The 13,311-nt window shown below is 39.7% G+C and overlaps 1 protein-coding gene across 2 annotated transcripts in view; it reads left to right on the top strand.

Annotated features, from left to right (window-relative positions):
• sox6 (SRY-box transcription factor 6) overlaps positions 1 to 13,311 on the top strand; it is a 122,013-nt gene that overhangs the window by 25,692 nt on the left and 83,010 nt on the right. For both annotated transcript variants that reach the window (XM_029497809.1, XM_029497808.1), the window contains exon 4: positions 2,142 to 2,192. In XM_029497809.1, coding sequence (XP_029353669.1) covers positions 2,158 to 2,192 — 35 coding nt within the window. In that variant the 5' untranslated portion in view covers positions 2,142 to 2,157. The remainder of the gene's footprint in view (positions 1 to 2,141; positions 2,193 to 13,311) is intronic.

The following is a 13,311-nucleotide window of genomic DNA, read 5'->3' as shown; positions in this document are numbered from 1 at the left end:
GATGTCTATCCTCTCTACTTCTCCTTCACTAAAAGGCCTGCCCTTGAATCATGGTCTAGTCTCACTTTAAAGAAATTCTTGTTTTTTAATTTTATTTTTATTTTTTTTTTATTGTTTGGCAAAGATCAAACACGATGTGGCTCAGTCACTTTTTCCTGCATTTGGTCATTTGCTCTCCAAACTGCACCTTTGGTCCATAGGCTATGTTCAGTTGTTTCTGACCACAATGGGACTGTAGACAGCAGGCACAGCTGAGGAAATGCAAGCACACAGAGTAAAAGCCAAGGGTTATGGAATAGGACCAAAGATAAAGATAGAAACATAGCATGGCTTAATCTAGTTCCCTTTCTCTCCTGCTACTTAACTGTTTAGCGAGCCTGCTGAGGGATTCGCATGCCAGTAAAATTTACATATACTGTATTCATACAATAAAAAAGACAGTTGTGTTCATCCAGTGACTGTTGTATAAACATTTGTTTTTGCATTAATTTTAATACTGTTTCTATTCCACTTCCACTGATCACAGGTGTGCAGTATGTAAATATGCACTAGAATGTGGTTGCATGTACTATAAGTTCAGAGTGAACCCTCATTTGTGTCACTGATTGTTTTAGTTTGTGTGTGTCTGATGTAGACTCTGTGTGCTTTTTGCACCCAGAGAAGTGAGGAGACACGCTTCATCTGCTCTGCACTGTTTGACGGTTGTTTTCTCACGTTGTCACTGGCTTGGTGTGCTGTGGCATGGGGATGAGTATTATGTGCACTGGGCCCAGCTGAGTGGAGAAAAGAGCAGAGCTGCAGTGCCCCTGGCTATGCCACTCCCGCCTCCCCAGACACCTTATTGTGAGAAAAGTCTCGACTGAGCCCTCTGGGCCTTGTGGATTCACTGCCTCGCTAAGTGCTGGCCAGACTGAAAGGCACAGTGTCCTTGGACCAAGCTCATTCTTTCCATTCTCTCAGAGGCTTTGTCTCATAAGCCAAGAGAGCAGGGAGAGAAAATGCCGAAATACACCCATGTCACTAAAACTTAAGGTGTTTAAGGGCCGAGATGTCATTTGCTTTCGCGTTTTATGTAATTCCTCATTATGTGCATGCAGATGTGTTGCACCCGAAGAAGTTCAGAAAAGAGTTCTTTACTTTCCATAGCACTTAAAAAATAGTAATTTTCACAGCAGGAATTTAAATCCATGGATTTTATAGCTCCTGAATTTAAAAGTTATGAAACTGAATGAAAGAACGGTGACGTGTTTACATGCAACTAGAGAAAATGCTAGTTATAGGCACTGAAAATATTTTTTCAAGATAGCTGTTCCATATTACGGTGTCTGAACATCTTTATAAAGATCTTTGTGCGATCTACAAGACATTTAAATTTTAACCACTGACAAAAGTCTGTCCTCCAGAGTCCCTGCTTGTGTTTACCACTTAAAACAAAGCACATGAATGTACTAATCAATTTCCAACCAGTCTTAAAACAATAAAACTGTATACAATACAGGCCAATAAAATACACTAATGGAAACCTGTTGTGAGTAATTTTTAGCAATGTGTCTCCAGTATTTTGTGGGTAAGGCTCCTGAACGTCCCCTGCAAGTGGTGACAGCATGACCACATCCTTTTGCCTCATTGGGACTGCAAGTCCCAGCTTGGGTCCCCTGTGGCTGGGCTCCCAGAAGCCACACCACCCTCGCCACACATGGGCTGCAGCTGGACCACCGTTAGCTACTCTGAACAGACTGGGACTGCTCTGAGATGTGTGGTTACACTGCTGGATGTAAATGTATATATCTGCACACAGCCACGGAAAAAGACTGTATAGAGATTAGCAGGCAGAGTTTATTTGATGCAAACATATCATCAGGCTCTCAGTGCAGACCTTCGTTGTATGCAAATCCACTCCCTTGATAGAAAGAGGTATAATTAATGATGTCAGTTCATAAAAAGAGGATGGGTTTGTAGCCATATTTTTGGTTTAATTAAAGACATGCCTTATTATATGAGGACGATGTATGCTCTGTGTTTTTCTTTCTTTCTTTGTTTCTCTCTTTCTGTGTTTCCCTTCTTTTTCCCTTTTCTCCTTGTTCTTCTTGATTATCACTCGTTTCATAGTGTAAATGGTTCTCTGTGATTTTTCCTGCCAGAACCCCACACGCTGACATGGAGGGCTTTCTTCGTAGCAGCTTTTTACTGAGGTTAGTTTCTTTTCTGTTGTTGCCATTTAGGATCACAGGTTGGGCAGGGGTGGTAGTGTGGGCTAATAGGGTATAAACTTCCTGACACACTTTAGACTATACAGTATATTTGAACAATGTCAAACATGAATTCGAACACATTTACATTTTGGATGTGTGCTACAGTTGTTTACATATAGTGTGTTGCTGCTTGACCAGTCAGATTGAAAGAACACATCAACAACTTGAGGAACACAGACACAGATGTTGATGCCCCACCTTTGTTTACTCCTTTCCCCTTTCACAGCTTTATGAATCTGCAGGTCAGGCTTTCTGTGTCTTTGCACTGCATTTTTTTTTTTCTGACCACTCTCTCCATCTGCCCTCCCTTACTAACTGCCCTAATCAAAGATGCAGGGGCAAGGCAGTTGCTGTCTTGTGATGTACTGTTGTTTCCTGTTGTGTTCTGTGTTTGTATTCAACCTAACATAAAGATTTACATTTTTGTCTTTGCCCTTCCTGTGATTCTAATTAAAAATTTGTGCTGTCATTACACACAGAGGAAGTAAATAAGAGAGCGTATTTACCATTGGCTCCTTTCCTAGTCAACCACCTTCTCTCGGCTCCAGTGTAGCTCCCTAATTAGGGTTGGCTCATTAGAAGCCACAGCAGCAGCATCTGCCTTTCAAAGCTGCTGTCAGCCAAACTTTACTAAAGCTAATGAATCCTCTTTGATTTCTTTTTCAAAAGGTCACTTATTTGATTAAATTAACAGAATTTTTTTTCTCTTGGAACTGTTGGGGGCATTTAAAAAAAAAAAGAAAAAAAGAAAAGGACAATTTGATACCATTACACTCACAAGTCAATGTGTAATGGGGGACCTCAACAGGAAAATCTCTCATGCATTTAAATTAATTGTATTTAGAAATAGCTTGCAATTCTCCTAAAAATATGATTGAGGTTCCCATTGTAAAAGAAGCAGTCCGAATGAATTATGACCCGCAAGTTAATCCTGAAAAATGATATGGATGATACATTTTTACAATAACATATAATATATATATTTATATAGGTTAACGGAAATGTATTCTTTTCATTTCAATAAAATTTCATTTGAATTACATATTTATATCTTAAATATGAATTATATATAATTCACATACATGCAGTCCCCTGCAGTTACTAGACTAAATATATGATGCCAAAATGCATAGTATCAGTTTTATCTTTCATGACATGGCACCAATATATGTGGTGGGTTATATCTGCTATGCTTTGACAGGAGTTATTCAGGCATATAGCATGTTACATTTTTCAGAGTGTACTGCCTACACTCATTTCCGCTTTCTTTGGATTAAGTCTTCAAAATGGTTTGAAGGTGTTTTGCTCTCACCACCTGTCGAAACCAGTTTGGTTTGATAACTAATAGTACCAAAGATTTGCTGAATCCTGTATGTTGCAGTGGGGAGGTATAGTGAGGGCGGCTGGCAGAAGCACATCTCCGAAACATCAGGGATATTTCTATATCCAATTCCACATATACTGAAGAAGAGAGAGTGAAAAAAGGAATGCAACCTTTGATCTCGGCTGTTTCTGAGCAATTTTCTTTTGTTCCCATGGCTGTGAGAAAACACCGTGATTATGAACCAACACATCACTCCACTGCTGATCTACATCCTTCCGTACATGTCTCTTTTAATTCAAGAAGTGTAGTAGAAAGCTATCACACGTTGGAGATTGGAGGCGTCAACAATCAGGTCAAGTTTAAAGGCAGGCTTTGCCCGGGTTCAGGCCTTTCTTGCTAGGATAAGACTTGTCCCGGAGTCGGCTGTGAAGTGGGGGTAGGGGCAAAAGGGGGAAAAAAGGACAGAAACAGGGGTTGGATTGATGTGGCAGCTAGACATTCCTCCAGTGAAGAATCCCAGTGTCTTTTCTAAAGCAACTGAATTAGGTCAAAGGGGGTTTTCTGAGCATGCTCTTACATATCTGCTCCAGAGTGCAGATGTTATTGACTTTTTATACTAAACACTGTATCTCAGTAGTCCACCAGATGGGTTTTTCATTATTGTAATGACTCACTAGTCTGGTTTTGAGTCGTATGTACTGTTAACTTTAAAAGCTGTAAAAGTACTTCCTAATAGCACTGAATACATGGCCATTGCTAAACATATCCAACAAGTCAAAGCCTTTGTACTATCTCCGAAAAATGATGCCAGTCTTTTTAAAATTTCCACAGTTTCTGAAACTGATGCAAAAGTTCTCTGAACTACAGGGTACAATGTGCACAGCGTCTTTAATAGACAACTGTTTGTTGCTGTGTTATTATAAGCCTCTTTGTTGAAAATAGGATGCGTTCTCAGTTCAGATCAATTTTTTATATGTTTATGGAGGAATTTTAACAGGTTTTTGTCTGTGTAGTCAAAGAGAGTGAGAAAATGAGAGTGAGAGTGAAACAGGAAGAAAGACACATAATACAGAGATGGGTATGCAGAGAGTGGGAGAGATAAGCATTGAGGGAGAGAGAGAGATGTCTTCAGTCTCTGTCTACTCCCAGTGGGGAGGACCTCCCCCTCCATTTCTGCCATTATTTGATGTAATGAAAGGAGAAAGTGTGTAACATTGAGATTGTTAATTAATTTAGTCTAACAAGATGAAGATAAATGAAACCCACTGAAGGTTGACTAGGCTAAGGGGCCCACTTAGCATTCCTCCTGCCCTTCTGCTCTGTTTCTCTCACTCTGTTACAATGGAGCACATCTAATAGGTGCAGCACCATGTTTGTACAACCCCGCTGAGCTCTCACCCAGGAAGTTTAGATTTTGAACTTTTTTGATGAAATATAAAACTGTCTACCCCCATTTATCTATTAATCTAATTCCCTGGAATATTTTAATTTCTTAATGACTGAGGTGCATTAATACAGTTAGTTTTTGAGTGTAGATATGCAATTATCTAAACGAGTCATCTGGGCATGTTATTTAGAGCTCCGTGTACATTCATGAGCACTGAATTAAAATGACTTTTTATATCAATGTATAGAAGTGCTGCTCAAATATTAATACATTATTATCACTCTGGGAACAACTTGTAGTGTCCGTGTATGAACGCCCCTTTTTATTATGGAGTTTTAGTTGTGTCTGATATGCAGGGAGGTTATATAAATGGACGTTCTCTGCAGCAAATATGTGGCCCCCTCACATGAATCTGTGTGACTCCTACCCTTTCACCATAAGAATGGCTCCTCTCTAATGCAGCTTGGGGGTTATTTGAGAGGCAAAATAGACAAAAAGCAAAAAGGATATTTTCATATATATTTGTAGGGCAAATGGTTGTCTTCATCCACAGCCCTCACAGGCAAATCAGTACTCCAAGTCCTTCCTCTAAGGACACTTTGAGCGGCATCGTCATGGCAGCACAGACCAATGATTATGGCACCCATTCTTTGCTCTCTCAGTTCTCAAGTCGTCAACAATGGGTTGTTGATTGTGTGGAAAACACCAGAACAATTATGTCCTCTGGGTTAGTGACACAGCAGTGTAATCCCAGATAATATCACCGTTATAGTTATTCTTGGAGCCGGCCTCAAGAGAAAGAAGTAGCTGTTTGTAGTACGTCATTATTTCTTTAATTTTGATTAGCTCATAATGCTGTCTCCTGGCAAACAGAATCTTAGCTAATTAAAAGTGAGTGCCTGTCTGTCATTTAAAAGGTAGCACTTGATGGACTGTTAATATAAAAAAAAGTGGTTAAAAAAAGGAGGATTAGAGCTGTTACCCTGGTAACTCCAACTTTCATCTGCCAGGAACAATGAACTTGTGTTCCTCCACCACCTATGCTTGAAAAAACAGAAAGCAAGGAAGTGAGTGTTCTGAGAGGACAAGACCCTTTTTAACAACAAAGTGGGATCCAGGCCTAATAGGCTCTTTGGTGTGAGTTGTTAGGCAGGCTCACGGGGATAGAGGGGCAGAAAGGTCAGTGTGCAGCCCTAGGATAGCGAAAGTCCTCTTTTGTTTTTATTGTAGCAGTTTGCTTCTGAAATATTATATGTATAAATATGTATATGAGTATATATATATATGAATACTTACAATCTCCCTCAACTGATTAAATAAATACAAACAAGATGGCAAAGTTGTTCTAGTTAAATCCAGCTGCCAGAAGCAGTTTGATTTCTTTTATTGATTCAACTGACAACTGCATAACAGTATTTTTTCACCCTCTTTTCAATTTTTTGATTTTATTTCATTTTTTTATACCATGTTCCAAGTACTCAGTGTTATAATAAACACAGAGTTACAGTTAAAACTTAAGAGAAGTGGTGCAGTCTTTATTTCAACCAGCATTAAAACAAGCTTTGAAGGCATTACTCTCAAAAAAAAGTGTTTGAGAGGTTTATAGTTAAGAGCAGCGAAAAGAACTGCTGCTCTTAACGGGAAAGCTCCCACTCTAAAACCGTGACGAGTTATAATTATGTAGAGGAACAGTATGTGTTTCTCTTCAAGTTTTATGTCCCTTATTACAGCTGCAATATGTCTGCTCACATTAAGCTAATTTATGGCTGAGGCCAGCGTAACAGCAGTACAGGTTAATGAATTTGGCATTACTAATTAAACGTTATTGAGGGATGAATATGAATCCTGTGGTTGAAAGAGACAGCAGAGAAAAGGGGGAGGAGGAGAGAGTGGCAGAGTGAACTTTTCTGCATCCCCTTAATCTCTAAGGTTCCTACACTGGGTTGGGTTTACAATGAGTGAGACATCAGAAGTAAATGTGAAGGTGAAGACAGTATAATCTTTGAGGTGAAATGGAGGACAGTGTTATTTTAATACAATGACACAATACTTTAGATGTATTGAGTAGAACATTTTTTATACGACTGTTCATAATGCCACAGGATGTGTTTGTAAAAAAAATCCCACTAATATTCCAGTATGAATGTAAAGAATACCTCCCTTTTTTGTATTTGAGTTTGTGCAAATACTGCTTTGTATTTCAGAGTGAAAATATGAATGAACAGCTGAAGCGTCAAAACACTCACGTCAGCTGAGGACTGTTTTGTTCAATGCAGACTACGTGTCCCTTTTACCACAGTTGTTGTCAACCAATTACTTCATTCACCTTTTGAGAACAGAAATCCAAAGCCATGTAGTACAGTCTATCAAGGAAAGAGGGATGATGGTGGAAGTGTGGAATATTGAGCAATTATTGAACTGCCCACTGACGCACACTCTCCAGGACTGTCTAAAGGAAAAAAAATGTTTTCCCTGGACTTTTTAAAATACATTTGTTTGTTTCACTATTTTTAATGTAAATAAAAAAAAAAAAAAACTAATCCAGTCAAAGTCAGTTACAGATCATGTGCAAAGACAAATTAAACTTAATTTGGAGTACATTGTTTTTACAGTTAGTGTGAGTGGTTGTTGGTCTCTGTGCGTTGGTCCTGTGTGTAACAGTAACACAACACAAATAACCAGAAAAGGATGATTATTCAAGAAGCTAGGATGAACTTGGACGCGTAAATGACGGTTCATATGGGAACATAAAAGGGACTGACATATTTTAAAATCAGCGTTAATTTCCTCATTAACCCTGACTAACCATAAGCTCAGCCTCACAAATGTTCTGTTCAAAACTCTTTCAGCTTTATTGACTTTTAGCTCATGAACCATTTACAGCCCTTTCTTGTTCTAGTATTGTTGAAGCATATCTATTCTTGTGTTTACTGTTAGTGGTTCAGTGGCTTCTGTACTATATTCACAGTTAAAATCATATGTTTCATGGTGCTCTTTCTCTTCTTCTCTTGCTCTCAGTAGTGCCTCTACTCTCCATGTCTGACATACTCTCCCTGAGAGCTAAGCCTTTTAATTTAGATTTCAATTATCATGTTAGTTTTGTGATTAGACTTTAGTCCTCCAGGAATCAGACCTCTCTGCTCCTCTCTATTCCACTTTATTCCACTTCCCCTGCAATCACATCCCATCTGATGAATTGCGCATATACTTACGGAAGTTACTGAATATGCAGATCACTGCTGACTCTTGGTGTGTGGTTCGTAATGCATCGACTCTGACTGTATCAAACAAGGGTCTCTGATAAAGACCCACTCTGATAATGAGAGAGGGCCTGTATGCTATTAATCAGAGATAACAGACACCATAAAGGCTGTGACTCAATTAAAACAAAGACAGGCTATAATCTCTGTGACTACGAGTGTTGTTTAGCGACACATACACACACAAACTCAGACTTGGCACAGTGCAGTCTGCTCTACCATTACAAACAGCACAGCCTAGTCTGAGAGACCAGCCAGCCAGTTAGCAAGGTGTTTATGAATCAGCCAACATGAGGCATTTCCCCCATGTTACAGTATGTTGCTACCATCGTCTTACACCTCATCCCATGATGCAATCCCTTAGAGTTTTTCAGGAGAGGGGAGTGAAGCACTTTACAAGCACACCCACAGGATAGGGATGTGGGAAATTTTGAAACTTTTGATAGCTTTTAAAGAGCTTTCTTGGCTCACAAGCAAAGAGAAAGTGGTCCATCATGCTATATATATATATATATATATATTTATTTATTTATTTTTTTTTTTTGCATTTTTCTTTCTTGCTATTCAACAGGTCCAAACCAAATACAATTCTTTTTCCACATCAAGCTGGTCTCACAAATTCTAATATCTAAAGTTTTATACACAATTTAGAATACAGGAAAACAGAAGAAAATCTGTGTCGTATATTTTTAGCCTGTGCTGTAGTGATGTAGCCACGTACCATTTATAGCTGATATGCTGGGCTGATGCTGGATGGCAGCCCTGCTGACACCAGAAGACAGTTTATAGGCTGTACAAACCTTGCACTCTCCAATACTCGGCCATTCAAACAAAAGAGGTACAAAGGTTTCCATTTTAAAACCTCACACTGCTCTGCAAGTGTAATATGCAGCACACAGACTGGAAGTGTCATTTATTAAGCAATATGAATCATTACAGCAATTAAGATGTCAATGATTTTAATAGTGACCTACTTAATAGATGAAGAGCAGTTGATATTTTTAGATTTAAAATTTTGACACATGACGAATTCTGTATCATTCTGCCTGAAAGGCCAAAAAACCAATGTCAAAAAAACAAAACATATACGATGATATGATATATGTGGAGTCATGTGTACCTTTTGCACATTGTTCAGATAACTTTTAAACTATTCACCTAACACAAGTGTCTGACAACTTATCTCTGAACAGCAATTACACAAGGCGATATTTCAGCTGGTATGTTGGCTGTCATTAGACACATGGCTGGTCCTTGATGTTTTTCACTGTCATGGCTGTCTGTTGTAATTGAGATGCAGAGTGCGTGGCACTTTACCCAGGTGCACGTATTATTAGGTTAATAGAACTGAACATGTTTACACCAACTATTAGCGGAACAAGAGGTCAAAGAGATTTTGTACAGGGGTTTACATGGGGTGTTTACAAACCATTATGGCCCAGACACGAACAGAAAATGTACAACTTATGGGCTATGCTTGTGTTCAATGTGAATGCCGTACTGATAAAGTTTGTAAAGTACAAAAAATACAAAAGGGCATGGTTTGCCTAAGTGGCCTATGGGATTGGACTGCCCTTTGCTGTAAGGAGTGTGTTGCAAGTGCAATGACCTATGCTAAGTTCCAGCTATTGTTTACAGATTGGTTACACACTCTACAGGCTGTGAAAGACACATCTGCTACCTTCAGCTCATTGCTGAGCAGATAGACAGTTGTGGTTGTGGGGTAAGGTGTGTAAGTGTGGGTGAGTGTGTGTGTGTGTGTGTGTGTGTTTGGGAAGGTGGGGCCTCAGCTACCCTGTTGTGCAGTTCAGCTACAGACCCTATCTGCTCATCAAATATTTGTCTGGCCTTCACTCTCTGTTTGCCATCCATTCTGTTTGCTTTGTTTTCTGAAATCTATCTCAAGCTGATTTATAAAGTTTCCAGAACATAATTATTACATAATATTCATATGCAATTGTGTGTTTTTTGGTGTAAATTTCGGAAATTACATTTACTGTGCATTGTGTCTATAGTGTCATAGGTGTGTGAAGCCAATGTGGATATTTCACCATCACCTAATTTTAGGTTTTTATCATTTCATATAAACACATACATGTTTAATGTAGTTTTCATTGATTCCCTGACTGAGACCTCCAAAGGGTGTTCATAAATGGTTTGGGACAAAGGGTGTCTTTGTGTGAATGGGGCCCCTACTGAAATGGAGGAGTAGTTTGAGATTACCAGATTATTTCCTACTAGTCCAGTGAGTGAGGCGAGGCGAACCACAGCCATGCACCGTGCTGTGCTGAGGCTGAGCATAATGAGTGTGGTGGCAGGGAACCACAACAGAGCCAGGGCAGAGGCTGCCTGGGAACCAGAGGCCTATGGCCCACAGCCAAACACACTCACAAATCCTGCTGCACACTTGTGGCTTTTTAAGAAAGCAATTTAGTTAATGATTTCATTTTGAAGCACCGTCATAATGCATGTGTTTTCTGAGCAAGCCACCAAAAGACAGAAAAGCCAAACTAAAACAGAAGAACAGGTATTGGTAAACACTTGCTTCTCCTGAAAATAACACGCAACCGGGCATCTTGTGGCATTATTGTGAGCTCAGCAAAAAACAAAAATAAATAAATAAATCACTTGAATAAGAGACTGTGGAAGGTATATAATTTGTGGCTCATGCGTCCTTTTATGCATTCCTCTGGACAAATGCAGAGAGGAGTTGAAGCACAGCATGAGTAGTCAGACACATGGTTATCAGCAGACTATTGATGCATTTTGTGTTTCAGTCGGCATCTAATCCGCTACAGAGCCTGCAACACCGGAGTGGAAAAACAGCACGGTTCTCTGCTCAACCATGTATGTCAGCCCTCTGATTTTATTAGGGCTATGCTTTAGCATTGCTAAAACAGCCGCTTGTACATGTCTTCTGTGAATCACATTTTGGGTCAGTTACTCAGATCAGCGGCTAGGGTTTCTGGTTTTGCCCATGAAATTTCATTTTTTTCTGTATCACCTGTCAATCACTCAAAGTAACTTTTAACCACCTCCAAACAGAGCTGGGTACCAGCCATTCATTTAGTCCTTCACTTTTGCTCGGCTTCTTCCCATTTAACCTGTCAGAATGACACACACTGTTGACCAAGCTTTCTATTCAGCACTGGCAAATTAATTGGTTTCAGTAGTTTAAATCAGCAATCAATGTCAGTTTCCCAACATAATAAGCCTTAATCATAAATCTTTGAGGTGTGGCTTGCCTGACCCCTATTCATCATGACTCTGGTAGATGGCCTCATCTGGGTGGAGCAAATTAACTACCCCTGTTTTGATTTTCCAATTGACGTGTCACATGAAACTTGGCTACTCTCTCCCCTCCCCAATTCTATCCGAGCCTTTCTTCTCACAGTCCTTAAAAAACACACAAGAGCCAAAGACAAAGTGGGAAAAGAAGTCCAGTTGTCACAAGGGGAGACACATTTGTGTGCTTCCCTTGTGTGAGTCCTCAATGAATACCATTAATTTATTCAGAAAGGGAGAAAGAATAGCAGAAAGGGGGAAAAAAACACTGAAGAAGTAGAGGTGGGTCTAACTGTAGCTAATGAGCTGTTGTCCCTTCAGCGTCTAGAATAAGAATAGAGGAGCTTAATTACAACAGTGTTGAAGGTAATTTCCTCATTTTTTCCCCTAGCTACAAAAATCCATCTATGAGAATGAAAAGGAACAAAACTGCTTTTCTTTTCTGTAGACACTGCAAATTTGTCAATTTAGTGACCAGAATTGTGAAGTGCTCTAAATTAGGAAAAAAGAAACGAACAAGGATTGTGATGGAGAAAGCGAGCCACTCTCACTGTCAACATTCCAGATGTCCAAACCAACGGCAGTTGTACCAACCCCAGTTTTGCTGGGGACCGAAGTTGCCAATGATGACCTCATGATGGCAAGTCCAAAAGCTGAGGCTCATAGTTCCCCTGCCATACAGTACAATCAAACATCCCCCACTTTCATAAACCATTCAGTCACCAATACCCAAGCTTTTCCTGCTGTATGCAAAATTGTGCCTTTATATGCTATTTTCTCCAAGTATTTGTAAGAAAGACCAATATTGTGGTGCTTTTCAATTTTTTTGTTGAGAGTCCTTGCGTTCTTGTTTTTGTCTCTCTTTTGAGATATCTATACTCCCAATAGGCTTATTGTGTATCTCTTTGGTAACTTGGGATGTCTCCCCTCCGTTTGGCACCTCAAAGCTAGCTCCTCAACTCAGATTTCTGGCAACTGTGAGAGATGTTACACTTGATTTGTTGAAGTGCATCCATTTGCTGAAAACTCTTGAGGGCACAGAAGAAGTTATCTTTATAAATGACAGAATGGACCTGGCCTGAATAGCGCTTTGTTTACTGTCTTACAAAAAGGGGGCCCCACTCTATATTTCATCTGTCACTGTTGCTTTTCTTTCCCTTAACAATGCTCAATTGTTTCCATGAAAATTTCAAGTTCCATGAACATGAGAATTTTGTATTATTGTTCCTGCCAAATTCCGATCTCTGTTTTCCTTCTCCTGCTCACAAAGGGCTCATAACTTACTGTCAACTATGATGCAAGCCACAAAGCTCTACTGTTGTTCAGCAAGTAGAGTTGTGTTGGTTGATGGCTTGACTCGCTGTGAGGTTTGCTTAAGTGCAGCAGCAGCAGCAGCAGCAGCAACAGAGGGCTCTTTGGGAACTCCATCCCCCAGTAGGCCAAGAGAAAAAGAGAAAGTAAAAGAAAGAAAGGGGCATAAAACAACAAGTAGCCTTTCTTGCCTCATATTTTTTTCCGAATGAGACAGGGAAACTCTTTGGCTGTGAAGGCAACTGTTGAAGTTAGCGTCTGACAACTGCTAGTGTCCTCTAAAAGTCTGACACACATCATGCAGTACGCTCCTCTTCCATTGGATAATTTTTTGCCAAAGCATGATACAAGAAAAAAGGGCAAGTAGTGTATGCTTTCATTATGAAAGCATACCCATGAGCAAAATTGCTTGTGTCCTGGGGAACTGAGAGGTTGTTGTGCCGTCCATCTCTGAGCTTGTCTCCTGGGATCAGGAAAAGGGCCAAAGGCACA

This window comes from Echeneis naucrates, chromosome 3, assembly GCF_900963305.1.
Source record: "Echeneis naucrates chromosome 3, fEcheNa1.1, whole genome shotgun sequence".
NCBI classification, from domain to species: Eukaryota; Metazoa; Chordata; class Actinopteri; order Carangiformes; family Echeneidae; genus Echeneis; species Echeneis naucrates.
Note: the sequence above shows the minus strand (reverse complement) of the source record. Positions and strands in the feature narration are given on the sequence as shown.